The 23476-nt window shown below is 43.8% G+C and overlaps 1 protein-coding gene across 2 annotated transcripts in view; it reads right to left on the reverse strand.

Moving 5' to 3' along the window:
- Window positions 1-23476, reverse strand: part of LOC121009529 (cytochrome P450 2A5-like) — a 111833-nt gene that overhangs the window by 63697 nt on the left and 24660 nt on the right. Inside the window, exons 4-8 of one of the 2 annotated variants that reach the window (XM_040442729.1) lie at window positions 20639-20788; window positions 16155-16315; window positions 15365-15541; window positions 10320-10461; window positions 3933-4089 (exon numbers count right to left, since the gene is read on the reverse strand). In XM_040442729.1, coding sequence (XP_040298663.1) covers window positions 3933-4089; window positions 10320-10461; window positions 15365-15541; window positions 16155-16315; window positions 20639-20788 — 787 coding nt within the window. The remainder of the gene's footprint in view (window positions 1-3932; window positions 4090-10319; window positions 10462-15364; window positions 15542-16154; window positions 16316-20638; window positions 20789-23476) is intronic. The other variant, XM_040442728.1, reaches the window with a different exon arrangement.

The raw sequence follows: 23476 nt of genomic DNA on the forward strand, positions 1-23476 counted from the left end.
TTTTCCCTGAAAAAAAAAATAATTGTGTTCTAAAATAAATTCTAACATAGAAAGTACTAAGTGATTGTGCTGTGCAAAATTCCTACTTTTAGTGCTCAGAAATTTGTTAGCGGCTTTAATATCTAGTGAGTGTTGTATGTTACTGTATAAGGATTCCACATCCAAGCTTGCCAGGACGGTATTTGATGTTAATATCATATCATTTATTTTCAGGAGAAGGGCTTTCGTGTATAGGAAGGGAGACTGGTGACGAAAGGTCTCAAAATCTGGTCCACATACTCACTGATACCTTGAGTTAGATTGTCATTACCAGATACAATAGGTCTTCCTGGGACTGGTATTTTGTCCTTATGCACCTTTGGGAGTGCGTAGAAAGTGGAGATTGTAGGGTCTTTCCTAAAGAGATATTGAAATTCGTCCTTTTTTATGAGGTCCCTATCTCTAGCGTCAGATAGAAGGGTTTTCAATTCCGCTGTGTATACTTTTGTGGGGTCATTTGGGAGAATTTTATAAGTTTTTTGTCCCTCAGTAGGCACTGTACCATCTCAATAGAGTCATCTCGATTCTAGATGACTATATTGCCCCCTTTGTCGCTAGGTTTAATTACCCCTCAAAAATCTGATAGAGGGGTGTGATATACCTGTAATATACCTTCTAACATAGAAAGTATATTATAGTGCATTTGTATTGTGCAACAGTTGTGTGCGGTTCTGCTGAGATACTGCAGCTAGATAGAGGGACAAACGCTATTCGAAAAACTAATTGCAACTGGTGTGATATACCTGTTGCCCCTCCAAAAAAAAAACAGATTAAGGGGTGCGATTTAACTACTTCCACAAAATACTGATTAAGGGGTTTCATATACCTGCTTCCACAAAATACTGATTGAGGGGTGTGATACACCTGCATCCACAAAATATTGAGGCCTGCGATACACCAGCTTCCACCAAATATTGATTAAGGGGTCTGATATACCTGCTTCCAGCAAATACTCATTAAGGGGTTTCTATATACCTGTTTCCACAAAATACTGATAATTTGCATCCCCACCAATCCCTTGGTTGAACTTGATGGACGTATGTCTTTTTTCAACCGTATTACCTATGTAACTATGAGGGGAAAAATATACCGGCTTCCACCAAATATTTATTGAGGCCTGTGATACACCAGCTTCCACCAAATATTGATTAAGGGGTTTGATATACCAGCTTCCAGCAAATACTCATTAAGGGGTTCTATATATCTGTTTCCACAAAATACTGATAGAGGGGACTGATATACCGGCTTCAACCAAATATTGAGTGAGGCCTGCGATACACCATCTTCCACCAAATATTGATTAAGGGGTTTGATATACCAGCTTCCAGCAAATACTCAATAAGGGGATCTATACAGTGATGGACGAACATCCGCCAGGACGGTTCTCGAATGCGATCGTGCGAACGTGATCAAATGTTCGCGAACCGCTCGTTTGCGGCAGGCCTCATTCACTTTAATGGCAGGCGAACCTGAAAAACCTTCAGCTCATATTTGCAGCCACCAAATACTTAGTAGAAGTGCACAAATAGTCCCACAACATGGACAGTGACATACTAGAGGGGGATCAATGACAAAAATTCCAACAAAAAATATGTGTCTTAATCAGGGGACATTTTTATGCGTCTTAAAGGGAAATTCTCTGAAATGTACTCTGTCGGAGCCTAGAAAATGTTTATTTTAGGCCATGGAAGTAAGGGCCTTAAAAATTAAGCATTCACCTGAGATAAAAGAAATTCTGATTATGTGACTCGAGGTACATTATGTGGTTAATGGATACAAATGTTACTAAAGGCCACTCCCTACACTGGCAAAAGACTGAATATAAAATGGCAGCCAGATCAGGTTTATTTATAAGGTAAGGGGCATGTCCATGTGCTGAAACGTCTAACTTGGCTGTCCTGTACCACCTGATGAATGTGTCATGGGTCAAAGTTCTTCACAATATCAAAGAATATGGCGCCGGCAGACATAGCCATATGTTCGCAAGTACGCCGAACCGCGAACGAGCAAAGTTTGCCGCGAAATGACCGCCGGGCAAACCGCAAACCCATCTCTAGTTCTATATACCTGTTTCCACAAAATACTGTTAGAGGGTATTGAAATACCAGCTTCCACCAAATACTGCTTAAGGGGTTTGATTTACCGGCTTCCAGCAAATACTCATTAAGTGGTTCTTTATACGTTTCCACAAAATACTGATAGAGGGGATTGATATACCAGCTTCCACCAAATATTGATTGAGCTCTGCAATACACCGGCTTACACCAAATAATGATTAAGGGGTTTGATATACTGGCTTCTAGAAAATACTCGTTAAGGGGTTCAATATACCTTTTTACACAAAATACTGATAGAGGGTATCAGGGGCGTACACACAATCCATGGGGCCCGGGTGCGAAACTGATCCATTGGGCTCCCCCTCCGTCACCGCCCCCCCCCCCCCAACCTGCAGCCATCACCACCCCCCCCACCCACCGCGCGCTTGTGTGTATGTATGTATATATATATATATATATATATATACAGTACAGACCAAAAGTTTGGACACACCTTCTCATTCAAAGAGTTTTCTTTATTTTCATGACTATGAAGGCATCAAAACTATGAATTAACACATGTGGAATTATATACATAACAAGCAAGTGTGAAACAACTGAAAATATGTCATATTCTAGGTTCTTCAAAGTAGCCACCTTTTGCTTTGATTACTGCTTTGCACACTCTTGGCATTCTCTTGATGAGCTTCAAGAGGTAGTCCCCTGAAATGGTCTTCCAACAGTCTTGAAGGAGTTCCCAGAGATGCTTAGCACTTGTTGGCCCTTTTGCCTTCACTCTGTGGTCCAGCTCACCCCAAACCATCTCGATTGGGTTCAGGTCCGGTGACTGTGGAGGCCAGGTCATCTGGCGCAGCACCCCATCACTCTCCTTCATGGTCAAATAGCCCTTACTTTCAAAGTTTTCTCAATTTTTCGGCTGACTGACTGACCTTCATTTCTTAAAGTAATGATGGCCACTCGTTTTTCTTTACTTAGCTGCTTTTTTCTTGCCATAATACAAATTCAGTAGGACTATCAGCTGTGTATCCACCTGATTTCTCCTCAATGCAACTGATGGTCCCAACCAAATTTATAAGGCAAGAAATCCCACTTATTAAACCTGACAGGGCACACCTGTGAAGTGAAAACCATTTCAGGGGACTACCTCTTGAAGCTCATCGAGAGAATGCCAAGAGTGTGCAAAGCAGTAATCAAAGCAAAAGGTGGCTACTTTGAAGAACCTAGAATATGACATATTTTCAGTTGTTTCACACTTGTTTGTTATGTATAGAATTCCACATGTGTTAATTCATAGTTTTGATGCCTTCAGTGTGAATCTACAATTTTCATAGTCATGAAAATAAAGAAAACTCTTTGAATGAGAAGGTGTGTTCAAACCTTTGGTCTGTACTGTATATATATATATATATATATATATATATATATATTATATACTGTATATCACTATATACAAGAGGATAATATACGGTATAGCATCTTCTTGTATATAGTGATATAGTGGACCACGCTGATATAACCTGGGCATCTCCTGTATATAATTATATATGTACAGCTGGTATAAGTTATACATCTTGTATATAGTGATATGCACCATACTGGTATAACCTGGGTATCTCCTGTAAATAAATATATATGTACAGCTGGTATAAGTTATACATCTTCTAGTATATAGGGATATAGAGCATGCTGGTATAACCTAGGTATCTCCTTATATGATTATATATGTACAGCTGGTTTAAGTTATACATCTTAATATACCAGAAGATGTATAACTTATACCAGGCCAGCTCACATATAATAATATACAGAACATACCAAGGCCATAGTAACTATTACCTGCTCGGCTGGCTCAGGCTGAAAGCTGCTGAATCGACCTGCTGAAAGTCAGTGGCAACTGGCAAGGCTGAATGCTGGAGGCTGGCTGGGCTCAGTGTGGGCTCTGGCTGGCTGAATAAGTGCTGCTCCTGGGACTTGCTCAGGCTGGCAGAAATGTCTGGCAGAGAAAAAGAACGAGGCGAGGTGGGGTGAGTGACTGTAGTATAGAGTAAGACTATTGGCAAGTGGGCAGTGACAGACTAGCAGTGGCTCCCGCGCTCCTCTGTTCCCAACTTCCTGCTGGACCTGCAGCGCAGATAACGTTGTGACATCACGTAAGCACGCAGTGTGATCCGGACATGCTGCCAGGCCCTGCCCCCTGCCATTGGTACTTAAAGTGACCATGCCTGAGCCGGACCCGCCGTCCCATCATCCATAACAACAAAAAAGGGGGACTTCTGGCCGTCCGTCCTGGACCAGGAGTCTAAAAACTGGAAGTCTGGCCACCCTAAGAGCAACAGTGGCAGAGAGACTGAAGCCAGCAGAAGCCTTTTCAGTCAGATTAGAGCCAAAGCTGCAGAGTGGCTGTAATCTGACTAAAATGGCTGCTGTTGGTCTCAGTGAGTCTCTCTGCCACTGCAGAGAGACCTTAGATCAGCCAACTCAGCCCCCATAAGACCTCAGATCAGCCCAAAGACCCCCATGTGATCCCCACTCAGCCCCCATCAAACCTCAGATCAGCCCAAAGACCCCCAGTCAGCCCCCATCAGACCTCAGATCAGCCCAAAGGCCCCCATTAGACCCCCACTCAGCCCCCATCAGACCTCAGATGAGCCCAAAGACCCCCATTACCATCAAACCCTCACTCAGCCCCAATCAGAACTAAGATCAGCCCAAAGACCCCCACTTAGCCCCCATCAGACCTCAGATCAGCCCAAAGACCCCCATCAGACCCCCATAAGCCCACATCAGACCTCATATCAGCCCATAAGACCCCCAATCAGCCCCCATCAGACCTCAGATCAGCCCAAAGACCGGCAGAAGTATAGCTCCTCTGTCTTCCCAGCCGGCGCTGCACTGTCACCTGACGCTGTACACGCTCAGGACAAAAAAGGCCGTGGAGGGTAAGTATACTAAAGTGGCGGGCAGAGCGGAAACGAGGAGCACTGGGCGGCGGGCCCCAGGTACTACCGTACAGCACTACTGCAGGACGTGGCCAGGGGTCCACAGGCAGCCAGGCCCCCAGGAGTGCCGGGCCCGTTCGCAACTGTGACCCCTGTATGCACCCAGTGGAGGGGATTGATATACCGGCTTCCACCAAATATTAATTGAGGGGTTTGATATACCAGCTTCCAGCAAATGCTCATTAAGGGGTTCTATGTACCTGTTTCCACAAAACACTGATAGAGGGGATTGATATACTGGCTTCCATCAAATATTGATTGAGGCCTGTAATACAACAGCTTCCACCAAATATTGATTAAGGGGTTTGATATTCCAGCTTCCAGCAAATACTCATTAAGGGGTTCTATATATACCTGATTACACAAAACACTGATAGAGGGGATTAATATACCTGCTTTCACCAAATATAGATTGAGGCCTGCGATACACCGGCTTCCACCAATTATTGATTAAGGGGATTGATATACCAGCTTCCAAAAAATATTGATTGAGGCCTGCGATATACCTGCTTCCACAAATATTCTTTCTTATTGGGACTTTGTCACAGGGCAATTTTGAAAATGACAGGCAGAGGAAGGGGCAGGCCATTCCGCAGGGGTGTTAGAGGTCGGGCAGGTACACCAAGCCGGAGCCTAAGGGGGAAGTTGGAGAAGGTGCGTGCGATTACGTCAAAGGACGCAGCAGACTTGGCTGAGTGGCTCACTCAGGCTTCCTCTTCTGCACACTCCTAATACTTTTTATCAGCACCCTCCTCACACTCTGCTATGTGCACCCCCAAAGACACCACCACCACCACCACCATAGCCCCTCCACTCGAGTTAGAGAAATTATTTTCCCATCCATTCCCTGACCTTACCGATGCACAGCCATTCTTGGCATAGGATGAGGAAGAGGAGGTAGCAACAGCCGCCACAGAGCGGTCTGACAACAGTACCCAGATCAGCTCAAGGAGGGTGGTCCCCACTGTTGCTGTCTACTCCGAGATCTATAATGTCAGTCCCAGAGCTATATGGCCATGTTCAGCAGCAAGTTAATATATCTCTGGCACACAGTGTCGGTGCCAAGATACATCTGACCACAGACACGTGGTCTAGCAAACATAGGCAGGCAAGGTACATAACTTTTACTGCACACTGGGTGAACCTTCTGACGGCTGTCAAGCATGCAACCCGTGGCACCGGTGTGTATTTGGTGTTACCGCCACGGATTGCATGCTGGCCTGCCTCTTCTTCTCCTCCTTCTACTCCATCCTCCGTTGCCTCCTCGGCTGACTCCTCCTTTTCCACTGCTGCCGCCTCTTCCGCTGCACCCCCCCAAGCTCCCCAGAACCTATTCGACGTGCCAGGTGAGACGTTGCCATGCTGTGCTGCGGCTGTTGTGCCTGGAAGCCAAGAGCCACACTGGTCCTGCACTGCTTTCAGCTCTGCGGTCACAGGCTGATCAGTGGCTAAACGCGCTCAATTTGACAGTTGGTAAAGTGGTGTACGACAATGGTGCCAATCTGCTGATTGTGCTGAAACAGGGCAAAATGACACACGTGCCGTGCATGGCACACGTCCTGAACTTAGTCGTACAGTGATTCGTTGCCAAATATCCCGGGGTCCAGGGCGTCTCGCGGCAGGCCAGGAAAATCTCTGGCCATTTTAGAAGATCTTACACATCCATGGCAACACCACCTGTCCGTCAGAAGTCTGATTTGTGACAGCCCGATGCTCTGGAACTCCACCTTGTATATGCTTGATGGGCTGCTCCAGCCGCAACGTGCCGTTAATGACTACCTGTACGAACTCTGCAGCAGGACAGGTTCTGGGGAGCTTGGTTTATTTTCACCGCGCCAGAGGCTGCTCATGTGAGAAGCATGCAGACTTCGCGGCCATTTGATGAGATCACCAAACTGGTCAGTCACAGCCAGGGCAGCATCAGTGACATCGTACCTTACGCCTTATTTCTGGAGTGTGCATTGTGTCGTGTCATTGATTAAGCCATCGAGAAGCAGGAGCTGGAAGTTGAGGAAGTAGCAATGCTGAATGAATTCCCGGGGGGGGGGGGCTACTCCATCTGAGACAAGTCAGCAGGAGTCTGAAGAGGAGTCAGAGGAGGATGGTGGCTGGGGGGAGGAGGAGGAGGAGGAGGAGCAAGAAGAGCAGGCTTTGAGGGGGATTTTAAGGAGGAGACTGAGACCGAGGATGACATTCTCCTGGGCAATGAGCAGGAGCTAGGGTGCTCCACTGCTTCCAATTTAGCGCAAATTGGGGCCTTCATGCTCCAGTGTTTGAAGAGGGACCCCCATATAAAAAGCATAAAGGGCAAAGACCAGTACTGGGTGGCAACGTACTTGAACTATCGGTACAAACAAAAAAAGGGGGACATGTTACCAGGGCTGGCAGAATGCAGCATTTCCAGGCCTTGCTGCAAGAAATGCTTCATTCTGCTTTTGCGGGCACTGGCAGAGGAATTTACACCCACAGCGAAACAGGTGCAGGTACCAATTCAACTGCGCCTGCAAGAAGAAGGAGGTTTGAAGATGTGTTGTTCACTTCGGATATGAGATCATTCTTGCAGCCAACCCATCGACAGCTGCACTCCAGATCCAGCCTCAGGGAACACCTAGACCAACAGGTGTCCAATAACGGCCGATGTGGACGCTCTGAGAAGCGAGGAACCCCTTCACTACTGAGTGTGCAGGCTTGACCTGTGGCCAAAGCTGGCACAATTTGCCATGGAACTCTTGGCTTGCCGCTCATCGAGTGTCCTGTCCGAAAGGACGTCTAGCGTAGCAGGGGGGATCGTGACCGATAAGCGCACTCGCCTAGATCATGACAGTGTGGACTACCTCACATTTCTAAAAATGAATGAGGCATGGATCTCAGAGGAATTCAACATCTGTGACGACCACGTGTAATAGAATTTTCTCATGCCAGCCCACACATATCCGCCACTACACAGAACAAAGAATGGTCCTTGTCTTATGTATATACAGCGGCATAAAAGGCCTTTTCTGTCAGGTGAATGCCTAATTTTTGAGGCCTGTACTGGCCTACAGTAAAATTTGTATCCAGTGACCGCCTAATGTACCTCCCGCCACATCATCACAAGTTCTTTTCTGTCAGATGAATGCCTAATTTTTGGGGCCTGTACTCCAGTGGCCTACAGTAAAATTTGTATGCAGTGACCACCTAATGTACCACCAGCTACATCATCATAAGTTATTTTCTGTCAGGTAAATGCCTAATTCTTGGAGCCTGTACTGTGGCCTAAAATAAAAAATTTCTAGGCTCCAGCAGAGCACATTTTTGGGAGTTTCCCTTTAACCCATAAAAATGGCCCTGATTTAAATACATATTTTTTTGTGGGAATCTTTACCAATGATCCCCCTCTGTCACTGTCCATGTCGTGGGGTGATTTGTGCACTTGTAGTAAGTGTTTGGTGGCTGCAAATATGACCTGAAGGTTTTTCAGGTTCGCCTGCCATTAAAGTCAATGGGGCGTTCGCGAAACGTCCCGACTGATGTTCGTCTATCACTAGTTGTAATGTCATCCTGCCACTTGCTTTCCCTGATACGGTAATTGAGATTGTATACCACAGTGCTGATACTTATGGGAACTCAAGCAAGAGGGGGTGGGCAGGGGAATACAGTGGCAGCTCTTCCTTGCGCAGAGAGAAGCTCTCATAAAGACTCCTTTACCGAATAGATCAGGGGCCCACCAAGGGATTCATCGGCTCCCCAGTGGGCCAGTCTGAGCCTGCCAGCTGTCCACACGGGCACAGGAAGGCACAGGGAGTGAAGGAGGGTGGCCCACGCGACCTCCGGCATGGCACAACTCTCGCTCCCAACCCTGACAAGCTGGGAAAGCCCTTTCACTGCCCAGTGAAACAGAGCCTAGCAAGACCAGTACACTGCCATCAGTTCCTCGTTAGATATATGCCTGGTCCGCTAACGGAATTATATCGGGCTAGAAACCCGCCCAGGTCGCATCTAATATAATACCAAGACACGAACGTGTGGATTCATGGATCAAGACTTGGATGCTATAGTCACACGGGAGGTGGTGACGTAAGCAGGATTTCAAGGTCCTTCCAAACACGATCTCCCTTCAGATAAAGACTAATCAATTAAGGTTAATGGTTAGGTCTCCTATAGGAATGCAAATGTCATACAGCTTTGCTGACAGTATTAATTCAAACATATAGAGAACTAATAAAAGCATGGCTGCACAACATTTCACATGCAAACAATAAAACTGAGAAATGGGGGTCATTTAAAATGAATGTGGTATTATACCTACAGTACTAGAAATGAAAAAATAGAAGCTCTTTGTGCACATTTTTGATCAAATGTGTATCGGGCCCATCTACCAGGCGTCAAGGTGGCTTCCGCAGATGGGAAGCTCTTTGCGCACATTTTTGATCAAACGTGTGTCAGGCCCATCTACCAGGCGTCAAGGTGGCTTCAGCTGTAGATGGGCCTGACACAAAAATGTTTGATCAAAAATGTGCGCAAAGAGCTTCTATTTTTTTAAATTCTAGTAGGTATAATACCACATTAATTTTGAATAACCCCCATTTCTCAGTTCTATTGTTTGCATGTGAAATGTTGAGCAGCCATGCTTTTATTAGTTCTCTATATGCTTGCTTGATGGATATGCACCTGTGACCATGATTGTGTTAGTCTAAATTTTCTTGTAGAATTAACTCAAAGGTGCCTTCAGGTAAAAATTTGGTGCAATACTATGCCACACATATTGAGACCCACTGCTGGTGCAATTCAATGTGTGCAACAGTTAAAGAGGAACATTATCCTCTATTGATATGTCTGTTTCAGTAACTATTTGCATCCCTCTTGTAATATCAATTATATTCATCTAACTTTGTGATGTGTCATTCCTCTAAAAGTTATTACTGGCAGCCTGTCATGAAGATCTAGATTAGTGTTGCCAGTTGGGGGTACTTTTCTGCACAGTCTGACACAATCCATTCAGTGTGATTAGTGTCAGACTATACAAAGATTGACCATAAACTGGTAACACCCCGCTGGACCTTCATTTTAAAATGCCAATAATGTATTCATAACTTCTAGTAGGAATAATAAACATCTTAAAGTCATAAGAATAGATGCTCCAGAATTGTTATTACATGGAGAATGCAAATAGTTGTTAAAACAGACACGTTTTACAGTTTCTACAAGAGTGATAGTGTATTAGTATTTTAAGCACTTTACCAACCTTCAACATCGGGATGCTTGAGGAGAATCAAGAATCCATAACGCAGTGTTGTGCTAACAGTTTCTGTCCCAGCAGCAAACATATCAAATGTGGTATTCACAATGGCTTTCATATGAAACTCAGTCTCAGGTATATTTTTTTCCTGTGTAAACAGGGTTAAATGTTAGATGCATAAAGTCCTCTTCATCCACACCCCTCCCATCACTTAGAAAAACTTGGGGGGTAAGGAGGGGGGCCTTAAAAGTTTGCGAACCCTTCAGAATTTTCTATATTTCTGCTTAAATTTTACCTAAATCTACATCAGATTTTCACACAGTCCTAATAGTAGATAAAGATAACCAAACCAGTCAAACAAATGAATACAAAATACTAGACTTGGTAATTCTCTGCTATAATAAGACACGTATATGCTGGTTTTAATAAATTCGACTAAACAAAATTAAGTTGGAAATGTGTGGAGATGGAAATGCATGGATGTAGGCCTAATATTTTACATTATCACTCACAGATGTTATTCTCCGCTACCCTGTGTATTGTAAGACACGTTTATGCTGGTTTTAATAAGTGGAAAACCCAAAAAATTAAATTGGAACTGTGTGGAGATGGAAATACACGGATTTAGGTTTAAAATGTCACATCACTGACAGATAATTTTGTCGGCTATCCTGCATATTGTAAGGCACATATAAGCCGGTTTAAATTAAGTCAACCCCCAAAAAATTTTATTGGAACTGGGTGGATATGGAAATGCACGGATTTAGGTCTAACACGTTATTACTCACAGATGTTGTCCTCTGCTACTCTACTTATTATAAGAGACGTATATGCTGGTTTTCATAAATTGAAAACAATTTTTCTTTAATTGTTACTGTGTGGAGATGGAAATACATAGATTTAGGTTCCGTAGCACCCGTGTCGCCTCTGATGCCCGCACGGCCGCCGCTGCATCTCCCCGTCACACGGATCAGGAGGGGGGGGCAGCCAAAAGCAGGGGGTGACGAGTCGGGAGGCTTGTTCCTGTCCAGCCTGCTATTGGCTTCCCCCCTGTGACCAGATGTTTTCATCCACTCGTCAGGGAGATACAGTGGCGGCCATGTGGATGTCAGAAGCGACGTGGGTGTCGGGGAGTGAGGTAAGTACAACCTACTTGAGAGGCCCAGGTGTTTGGGGACATTTAAAAATGTTAAAAACCATGTATCAATTTATTTTCACTACACACATACTAACTACTTTGTGTTGGTCTATCACATAGAATCCCAATAAAATACACTGCTCAAAAAAATAAAGGGAACACTTAAACAACACAATGTAACTCCAAGTCAATCACACTTCTGTGAAATCAAACTGTCCACTTAGGAAGCAACACTGAGTGACAATCAATTTCACATGCTGTTGTGCAAATGGGATAGATAACAGGTGGAAATTATAGGCAATTAGCAAGACACCCCCAATAAAGGAGTGGTTCTGCAGGTGGTGACCACAGACAACTTCTCAGTTCCTATGCTTCCTGGCTGATGTTTTGGTCACTTTTGAATGATGGCGGTGCTTTCACTCTAGTGGTAGCATGAGACGGAGTCTACAACCCACACAAGTGGCTCAGGTAGTGCAGCTTATCCAGGATAGCACATCAATGCGAGCTGTGGCAAGAAGGTTTGCTGTGTCTGTCAGCGTAGTGTCCAGAGCATGGAGGCGCTACCAGGAGACAGGTCAGTACATCAGGAGACGTGGAGGAGGCCGTTGGAGGGCAACAACCCAGCAGCAGGACCGCTAACTTCGCCTTTGTGCAAGGAGGAACAGGAGGAGCACTGCCAGAGTCCTGCAAACTGACCTCCAGCAGGCCACAAATGTGCATGTGTCTGCTCAAACGGTCAGAAACAGACTCCATGAGGGTGATATGAGGGCCCGACGTCCACAGGTGGGGGTTGTGCTTACAGCCCAACCCTGTGCAGGACGTTTGGCATTTGCCAGAGAACACCAAGATTGGCAAATTCGCCACGAGCGCCCTGTGCTCTTCACAGATGAAAGCAGGTTCACACTGAGCACATGTGACAGACGTGACAGAGTCTGGAGACGCCGTGGAGAACGTTCTGCTGCCTGCAACATCCTCCAGCATGACCGGTTTGGCATTGGGTCAGTAATGGTGTGGGGTGGCATTTCTTTGGAGGGCCGCACAGCCCTCCATGTGCTCGCCAGAGGTAGCCTGACTGCCATTAGGTACCGAGATGAGATCCTCAGACCCCTTGTGAGACCATATGCTTGTGCAGTTGGCCCTGGGTTCCTCCTAATGCAAGACAATGCTAGACCTCATGTGGGTGGAGTGTGTCAGCAGTTCCTGCAAGACAAAGGCATTGATGCTATGGACTGGCCCGCCCGTTGACCAGACCTGAATCCAATTGAGCACATCTGGGACATCATGTCTCGCTCTATCAACCAATGTCACGTTGCACCACAGACTGTCCAGGAGTTGGCAGATGCTTTAGTCCAGGTCTGGGAGGAGATCCCTAAGGAGACCGTCCGCCACCTCACCAGGAGCATGCACAGGCGTTGTAGGGAGGTCATACAGGCACGTGGAGGCCACACACACTACTGAGCCTCATTTTGACTTGTTTTAAGGACATTACATCAAAGTTGGATCAGCCTGTAGTGTGTTTTTCCACTTTAACTTTGAGTGTGACTCCAAATCCAGACCTCCATGGGTTGAAAATTTTGATTTCCATTTTTTTATTTTTGTGTGATTTTGTTGTCAGCACATTCAACTATGTAAAGAACAAAGTATTTCAGAAGAATATTTAATTAATTCAGATCTAGGATGTGTTATTTTTGTGTTCCCTTTATTTTTTTGAGCAGTGTACATTTAAATTTGTGGATGTACGTATAGTCTTATTTGTTCCTCAGTTTCACACTAATTCTACATCCGGTTATTAAAGCAACAGGCTTCCGCCCAGTCTCTTTTCTTGACTAGTAGGAAGGTGTTTAACTGCCTGTCGAGATCCACATAGAACACAGGGGTAGGTGAAGAGGAGGCAGGACAATGTGAAATTGGATTGTTTTCCTCAATAAATAAATTGAGGTCTAATATTCATGGCTCATTTGTTTGATTTTGTTATCTACTTTTAGGACTTCTGTAAAAATCTGATGTAGTTTTAGGTCAAATTTACGTAGAAAATTCTGAATGGTTCACAAACTTTCAAGAATCACTGTGTATTTTTACAACTGTAATATGTATAGTAACTGTATCTCTTTAATATTTGAGAAAAGTAAAATTTCACTGACTGCACCATACTAGTCTTGAGCAAAGCATTCGAAGTGGAATTCGGTCAGAAGTTTAGGAAAACTTAAATTCACAACAAATACGATTTTTCTCGGGCTTCATGGTAACAAATCAGTTTTTCCTAAAATGGCAGCTGCACGTATTACAAAGTGAAACTAAGTGTAGAGGAGACAAGCCAGGGAGTGCAAGATCACACATAATGCCAAGCAGCCAGCCAATCGGCAGATAGCCATCTCCTGTGATTTCATAGCCCTATAAAACCCTCATCCTGCATGGCTTCCTCCATTGTCCTGTGAGCTGAGCATAGGTGAGAGAGAAATGTGGCAAGGACTCATGTGCTGGGGACAGCTTTGATGAGAATATTGAAGAGGGAGAGTGCAGGGAGAGTGAAAGGAAACCTATTCTGCATCAGATTTATTTATTTATTCTTATATTTACTTATTCCTACACCAGCAGTAAGCTAAGATATGTAATTAAATAAAAATAAGATGGAGGACTTTATTATTTCACCACAGTACGCCAACCAATACCATCCCTTTGGGGAGCCAGATCTTAATGATGACCATCCTCATCTTTTGCTGGCTGTACTTCTTTCAAATCATCCTTCAAAGACTCCATGCCCTAGAAAAGTTAGCAAGATACAGAGAGAGGAGGAGCTGGATGTTCCTGATGACATATTCTCCTCGATATTAGATGATGTGGAAAAGGAGGAAAAGCAGATGACAGAAGAAGGGCTCCCATCTGTAGGGCAGGAGAGCGCTGGGGTTGGAAAAATGGGTATGCCAGAGCTGATTAATGTTCTGTGTTTACTGTCAAATATCCTGCAGGAGACTGCAGACCAGAACAGCAATCATTTGCCTGTTATGCCCCTAACCCAACCAGCAAAACCCCATACCAGCAACATCCCCTGTTTAAATGCATTAAGGCTCCATTTACACATCCGCAATACTGTTCAGCGTTTTGCAGAACGGAATTGCGGACCCATTCATTTCTATGGGGACACACGATGTGCTGCCTGGATCCGGAAATGAGGACCCGCACTTCCGGGCCCGTAATTCCGTTCACAAAAAAAAAATAGAACATGTCCTATTCTAGTCCGCAATTGCGGACAAGATTAGGCATTTTCTATTATAGTACAGGTTATGTGCGGTCCGCAAAATGCGGAACACACATTGCCGATGGCCGTGTTTTGCGGATTCGTGGATCCGCAAAACACATACGGATGTGTGAATGGACCCTAAAGGTGTTGTGCAGCCATTAACAGTGCAGTCTTCATTACTAAATGAAAGGAAGCTGCCGACAAATTGGCCGCGCTGTTCTTCACCGCAGCATGGCCGCAATACACCACCAGTGCAGCTCCGTGTGGCTGTACCCTAAGGCAAAGCGGCCTAGGTATACATGATTTATAGCACTTTGTGACAAATTAATTCAGAACAAATTTAATTTCTAGGCGAACTTTGCCGAATCAAAATTTTCTAAACGTTACTCATCTCTACACCCTACAGTGTCTCTTGTCTATTGTAGATGCACTAATTTAAGGCAGGGGCATACTGGAGGTAGGAGAAAGATTCTGGCCCTTATATACAGTAAATCCATAGTGTTAGAAACCAGACTTTTTGTCTACAAAATGTATATGTTATGTTGCCTAGCCATGTATATAAATATCTTGGTCAAGGCAAAGTGGCTTGTTGGTTCCCTCAATTGCTAAAGTTTTTAGGACTTGGGACACATGCCCTACCAGCACCCCCTGTGTAATATAAATTAAACAACTTACCTGTTCCATCTTAATGAGGAAACAGTCAATGAAATCCCGAGGATCGTTGGTATCCAGAGTCTCCTTATGCATTTTCACATGTTTGGTAATAATTTCCTGAATACCATCAATGGCATTAAGCATTTTTTGATGAGGCCCTGGGATCTTTCCCATAACTTTAGGATAGAAATTGTATATCTGGAAAAAATTAATGTAGCAAAGTTATAGCACATAGATATCTAAGGCTACTTTCACACCTGCATTAGGTGCGGATCCGTCTGGTATCTGCACAGACGGATCCGCACCTATAATGCAAACGATTGTATCCGTTCAGAACTGATCTGTTTGCATTACCATGAACAAAAAAAAATATATATATATTTATTTATTTTTTGTTCATGATAATGCAAACGGATCCGTTTTGACTTACATTGAAAGTCAATGGGAGGCGGATCCATTTTCAATTGCACCATATAGTGTTAGTGAAAACGGATCCGTCCCCATTGACTTACATTGTAAGTCAGGACGGATCCGTTTGGCTCTGCATCGTCAGGCGGACATCAAAACGCTGCAAGCAGCGTTTTGGTGTCCGCCTCAAGAGCAGAATGGAGGCTGAACGGAAGCAAACTGATGCATTCTGAACGGATCCTTATCCATTCAGAATGCATTGGGGCTAAACTGATCCATTTTGGGCCGCTTGTGAGAGCCCTGAAATGGCTCTCACAAGCGGACTCAGAAACGCCAGTGTGAAAGTAGCCTAACACTTGATATCAATATATTTTTGGACTGCAAAAAAAGAAATGTTTCTTACCTGTCCCCAAACAGAGCTAGCTCCTCTAAAGATTTCATTCATGAAGCTCAGAAGTTTCAGAAACTCTTTGTCCGCATAGTCAAATCGATCTCCAAATACCACTGAACAGATGACATTTGAAACAGCTTTGGAAAAATAGAATGTTGGATCCAAAGGCTGGCCTGTCATGAGATAAGAGCTAAGAGAAGGCCACAGAGCTTGCAGGAGAAGACATCCCTTTACTCCCACCACACATGAATCAAGGTGCTAATTTTGCTACCTCCAGAAGATATCTCCAGCAAGTGGTGTACCTCCAATGGAGGCAGACCAAGCGGCTGCAGGCTCGTAAAGAAGTGCAAGTTACAGTGGACAAGATGCCCAACACCCTAATTACATTGAGTACAGGCTTCCGTCTTGCTCCAGTCCAGAGTCCCTGTCCTCAGTGCAGAAAGATAAAGGACCTTTGATGTTTCATCTAGTAGACGCACTACACAGAGATTGGTATAGTCCCAATATTAGAAAGTTTAGCTGCCAGGACCTGTGAGGGCATCATCAGCACAGGTCCTGCACCATCTAGTGAAGGAATTGCACAGAGAATGGTATAGTTCCCAGGTTATAAATGTGTATCTGCCAGGACCTATGATGGCATCATCACAGGTCGATCAACAACCCCAACAACATAGAGAAGAACTTCAAGATAAGCTCTTCAATGTGTCTAGAATGGAATGGCAAAATGAAGCCCTCCCCCTTTGTCTTTATTTGCCTCCCATTCCCATTTTCTAGTACCTGATGCCTCATTGATTCTCATACTTCAAAAGTTCCACATTATACATTATAACTGAGTTCCTCATATCTCGCTCATATATAGTACTGCAGACAACTACAACCCCCAATACCTCACACAGTAACTATAATGTATAACTGACCACATATATCTGTACACACTGCATCTATTATACCTTGTACCTCACATATCAGTACACTGCTCTATATATATATATATATATATATATATATATATATATATATATATAATATAATAATAGATGCAGTGTGTACAGATATAGTATACACAGCAGGTATGAGGTATATTAGATATACTATGTACAGATATGTTGTATATAAAGCAGTGTACTAATATGTGAGATATGAGGTGTAATGTATACCTCACATATCAGTACACTACTATATATACTTTATACATATATATGTATAATATATACAGTGTATATATATATATATATATATATACACACACACACACACATTGCATCTATTATACCCCATACCTCACATATCAGTACACTGCTGTATATACTTTTTTTTACTATAACTTTTAAAAGCGCCTGTACTGCGCTGCAAGACGAGACTTGAGTCCCAGCAATGTACAGGTACGTCAGGCTGATCGGGCGGGTGCAGAAGCTGCGCTCATCCGATCAGTATCACAGGCCTCTGCAGCCCATGCTGTATCACCACATCCATAATGACTGATTCTATAAAAATATAACATGATCCACTTAATCATGTAAATCTGTAAAAAATAAAAACTGTGACAAAACAGATGTTTTTTGTTCTCACAAAAAGTGTTAATACCAAGCGATCAAAAAATAATATGCACCACAAAATGCTACCAATCAAACCGTCACCTCATCCCGCAAAAAAAATCCCTACAAAAGATGATCGGCAGAAAAAAAAAAAAACATGGCTTTTGGAAAATATCAACACAAAAACACGAGTTTTTCTTTTCAAAAAAGGCTATTACTTTGTAAAACTTAACAAAAACAATACTTATTAGGTATCACTGTGCCTGTAACAACCTGCTCTATGAAAATATCACATGATCTACCCCCTCAGGTGAATTCCATAAAATAAAAAAAAATACATTTTTGGTCACCTGGCCCCAAAAAGTCTAATATTTAGTGTTTGGTGAGCACTAAAGTGCTTGTGTGCTCAAGTAGAACACTTTGCAATGCTCGAGTGTTCTACAGAGCACAATGGAAGAACCCCATGCACCCCCTGGTCTGAAGAGAGGAGGGTGTCAGGACTCTAGATCGGCTTAGGAGTCCCTGCTCTGACTCCATATATAGCTATATCCATATATAGAGTCAGTGCTTGGGGACACCCCAGTGTATTTAAATCTAATTTCTGAAACATTTCTGCCAGGATTTGAACTCTCAATGTTGTACATTAGAGGCAAGGACCTTATCCACTCAGCTATAAAGTCAGAAAAAACTCATAGTAGTTTCTGATGTAGTGAGTATTCCTATTCAGCAGAAGACTTATTTTATATTTTTGTGCAGGTTAACATGTAGCTCTATAGTGTAGGGGTTAACATACGTGCCTCTAATGTACAAGGTTGGGATTTCAATTCCTGGTAAAAACATTTCAGAAATAAAGATTGTATGGCACAAAATAAATGTGTAATAAAAAAAAAAATATATATATATATATATATATATATATATTATATAAAGCTGAGTATATGTGTGTATGTATGTATGTCCGCTAAAGGAATCCTTACCGTCACATTTACAATCACGAAATTTGGCACACAGGTACATCAGGTGTCCGGGAAGGTTTTAGACCAGGTCTCAGCTCTCTAGGATGTACCGTTCCTGAGATATTCCCAAAAAATGCATTAGCCAATAGAAGCTTGGTCACATGACCCTGATCAGCCAATAGAAGCTTGCAGATCCTCCAGCCTCCACATACACAGTTTTACTCCAGGTTTCCATAACAACCCAGCCATTTTTAGAGCCTCGCTTCAGGCTCTGATGGCACAGCGTGCAAACCACTCGGGTCTTGTCATCAGCACATTGTGTGAAGAAGTGCCATGCCAGGGAACTCCTTGAAGCTGCCTTTGGTGTGCTCGGTCCCTGGTGACGGTGGCCAGTAGCAGGCGAACTGTTTTGGCGATGGCTGCTCTGCTTTTGCACCCTGCTCCCGCTTTTGCTACGCTGTTGGCTCGGTCTCACCACTGCCTCTTCCTCCGAACTCTGAAAGTCAGTGGCACGACCTTCATTCCATGTGGGGTCTAGGACCTTATCGTCCCCTGCATCGTCTTCCACCCAGTCTTCCTCCCTGACCTCCTTTTCGGTCTGCACACTGCAGAAAGACGCAGCAGTTGGCACCTGTGTTTTGTCTTTATCAGAGATGTGCTGAGGTGGTATTCCCATGTCCTCATCAGGAAACATTTTTTCACCCCAGTAACCATGTGCAGTATATTAGAGGCTTTTTTCACCCCAGTAACCAAAAAGCTGTATTTCTGTCCTAAATGTGACAGTCACTTATGCACGTGTAATCACAGATGTGCAGTATATTAGAGGGTTTTTTCACCCCAGTTTGCCAAAGCTGTATTTCTGGACTTGCAGATAGCCTATGCTGGCGCACTATCGTTGCATAAAATGGCTGCCGATCAGGTATTGATATTGATGAAATGAAGAAAAAAAAGTTTGTTTTCAGCAGTAGTTGGCTCAGGGCAGGCTTAAAAAAATTGTGCACTGCACCCACAAAACTCTTTTTCTGTAGATCGCTGAGTACATAAACCAGTTCTTGATAAGATCGCTCCCTGATCTCTCCCTCACAGCAGCTGCAGCCTCTCCCTACACTAATCCGAGCAGAGTGACGGGCGGCGCTAAGTGACTCCAGCTTAAATAGAGGCTGGGTCACATACTGCAGTTAGCCAATCACAGCCATGCCAATAGTAGGCATGGCTGTGATGGCCTTTTGGGGCAAGTAGTATGACGCTTGTTGATTGGCTGCTTTGCAGCCTTTCAAAAAGCGCCATAAAAGTCGCCGAACACCGAACCCGAACTTTTACGTAAATGTTCGGGTTTGGGTCCGGGTGCCGAAAAACCTAAAGTTCGATACGAACCCGAACTTTACAGTTCGTGTTTGCTCAACTCTAGCCATGACCTATAAAGTCCTGAAGAGGTAGGCAAGTGGTTAAAGGAAACCTCAGATTCCTTATGCTGTTATTAGCAGTCAGTTATTTATGTGGACGTGTGGGTTTTCAGAACATACATGTTACATTCTGCAGTGCATGGAGCGAGGAGTACGATGACATACATGAGATGTAGGTTCCCTCCCCTCTGCTTAATGGGTTTCTCTGTTGCTGTGCATAGAGAGAAGCCTGTCAATCAGCAGAGAGATGGCAGAGGAGACCACATCTCATAAGTATCATTATTGCTGAAACTGGCCACATGATATGTACAAGTTCTGAGAAAGCATGCCACACTTTCACATAAGTAACAGACCACTGACATCAGCTACAATGTGAGAGGGCAGCATAAGGGACCTGACAGCTTTCCTTTAATCTGTTTCCTTTAATTTTTATGCGGCTGGTCAGATGAAATACAAAAATTCCTGTGAATTTAGAAAATCTTTCTCTCTTGATTTTCAGCTATTATATGACCAACTATTACATTAATGTCAATAAAATCTACGGAGATAAAAAGTCTTAGAGAATATCTTGTCTAATGACATTATTTCCCTTTAGTTCTCACCATTGCTCTTTCTCATTTCTTCTGTAAGGAACTGGACCTCTTCTTGAATTCTCTGTTCAATGCTTCTTTTACCCATACCAAAGTTTCTTAATGTCATCAGAGAGAAGCGGCGTAGCTGTTTCCAGCGCTCTCCATTACTGCCCACTACCCCTGAAAAAATATGTAGAATGAGTGGAAAGAGTACCCTTCACAATAGCAAGAGCTAATGGAAACAATAAAATAAATTTTCCCATTAAGCCTCATTCACACATCAGTGTTTTGGTCAGTGATTTCCATCAGTGATTGTGAGCCAAAACCAGGATTGGAGTTTCTACAGACATAAGGTCTAAGGGAAAAATCTGTACCTGTTCTGTGTTTAGAGCCGCACCTGGTTTTGGCTCAAAATCACAGATGGAAATCACTGACCAAAACACTGAGGCATGAGGCATTACAAGTATTCTGTAGCATAATCAGCACCTCTGCCTATCAATCATTGTACCAGGTTTTGGATATATAATCCTAACTCACCACCAGTAATATTCTAGCAGAATAATTTCCTTTTCCCCCGTTTGGCTGCAGCTATACATTTTGAACCCTTGGCTTTAGGTCTCATTCATAAGACCGTAAGAGACATATCTTATCTTTTGCAGAACGGAGGCACGGATGGGAAGGCCACGGAAACACTCCACAGGCTTTTGGGTCCATGCCTCAGCGACATGTCCTAACTTTTCTCGTATTTTGTGGATAGGGGAAACAAGTCAATAGGTCTGCATCTGCAGCACGGATTGCACACGGCCGGTGCCCATGCATTGTGGACCACAATTTGCAGTCCGCAGCACTGGCACAGGGCCATTACGTTTGTCCAAATGGGCCCTTATGAACAGCTATGTCTTTTATCTTAGTCTTACTACCCATCTGAAGCATGCTTCATGCAGGATGTCGGTCTCTCCTTTGTGGCTAACTTCCTGTGAACTACAGATTTACAACATCATCTGTCTATACCTCCCAGGAGCTCTTGGATCCCTGCTTTACCCTTTTTACTCTGTATGTCTCTATGTATATAGCGCTGTTAATATCATTTATTTTTAAGAGAGCACTGATATAGTAGATGATGCCCTGCAATGATTAGCTGCAACCTCACCCGACTCACATTAACTGGCTATACTATCTGCGTGTGTCCTCTGTGTAGAATCTCCAGTGTATCATATGAGCTATAGCTTCACACTGCACTTACATTTCAACTGCTTATAAGCACTGACAAGGAGAAACCATTCACAAGTAGAAGCCAAAGAGACAGGCTAAAGCTGTATATAAGGGGATGATCCCAATTAGAGCATTGACCAGCACCACTTACACAACAGTGTGCGCAAAATGACCCTTAGCAGCTGTGCGCTTGAGCTGCTTTTTGCATCAGTGACCCTAACTGGATATTCATGTTGTGGTTAACAGGTACTATGCCTTTCAACATTGTGTGATGTTTCTATTGTTAACTGGTGGGCATTATAGGGTAGTCAGGTCTCTGGTCTTGAGTGGAGATAGTGGTACAAAATGTGGCCCGGATCAAAATTAAAAATGCAACATGCTACCTACAGTGGTGCTTGCTTGCCCATAGCAGCAGGATGGGTGTTTGCTATGGCCACTACTACCCAGTCTCATGATCTGACCAGTCCATTGGCAATTTTTCTAGTAGAGCTGATGCCCACTGTGGTCCAATGGGCAAAGTAAACATAAAATTTGATAGGAGCTCAAAATTGGTGTGGGGTTGTAACTGTGAAGTTATAGTTGCTGAAGTCCCTCATCTATACGGAATGTGGGATATGAGTTTATCGGCAATTGTGCTGAATAACTTATTGGCTTATTTTCTTTTCCTTCTATCCTCAGGTGGCCACCCTGAATGAGATAGGTTGAAATGGCAAGTTTGTTGCACATTTTATTTCACCTTTCTGTATTATGAATTGACAAGTTACAGAAGTTAATTAAAGGGGTTGTCTGACATTTCAAAAGTCCTTGAAAGCCCACAAGTGTGCAACGTGCTGGCCTCCAGGGCCGATTGTGTCCCAAGTCTATAGGAATGCCGAGTGGAGTGGTGCAGCCGTAATAGTCTCTGTGTGTGTCACGGTGCTCCTACCTGGATACCGTTGCTCCCCAGGGTTTGGCTCCGAAGCAATAAAGGGGAAAGTAATGGTGGAGATGGAGAATAAGTAGAGTCCAGGCTTTATAAAGTTCAATAGTTTTACTTGAATCAACTTGCATCGGTACAAAAAGTGATCTTTCTCTTGGTTCCAGCAGGTTTTGGCATAAACTGGCAGGCAAACTTAAATATTCTGCTTTATCTCCCTCTGCTGTGCTAAACTTGGCTTTAGTCTAGCAGCTGGCCTTTATGACTGTTCTGGTACCTTTGGAGTGGGGTGTGTTTGGCTGTTGACCCCCTCACATACTCTGTCTCTGAATCTGAAAGGAGTCCTGGTGCTCTATGAGCTGCTTTCCTGGAGAAACCCCTGTTGCAGGAGGTTGCCTGATGCCCCCTTCCCCCTCACTGCTCTATCTTTACACATCTGCTTCCAACGCTAGCCTAGAACAACTAACCTAGAACTTCCTGCAGCCTTTTCCTTGGTAGGAAGCAAGACTAACCCACCTCTGCCCAACAGGGGGGAGAATGAAATGGTGAGTTCCATTCTATCTAAAGATCTCTCTGTTATATCCACTGCCACCTGCAGGTAAACTAAACATATTACAGGGACATAACAGTTTCATAGCAATATTATGCATGCACAGTGTAGGAGGACCTGGAATAAATACACAGATTACATAAGTTTTAGCCTATTAGAGACAGTAGCTACTAAAAATGTACTACAAAAT

This window comes from Bufo bufo, chromosome 8 (assembly GCF_905171765.1).
Source record: "Bufo bufo chromosome 8, aBufBuf1.1, whole genome shotgun sequence".
Lineage (NCBI taxonomy): Eukaryota > Metazoa > Chordata > Amphibia > Anura > Bufonidae > Bufo > Bufo bufo.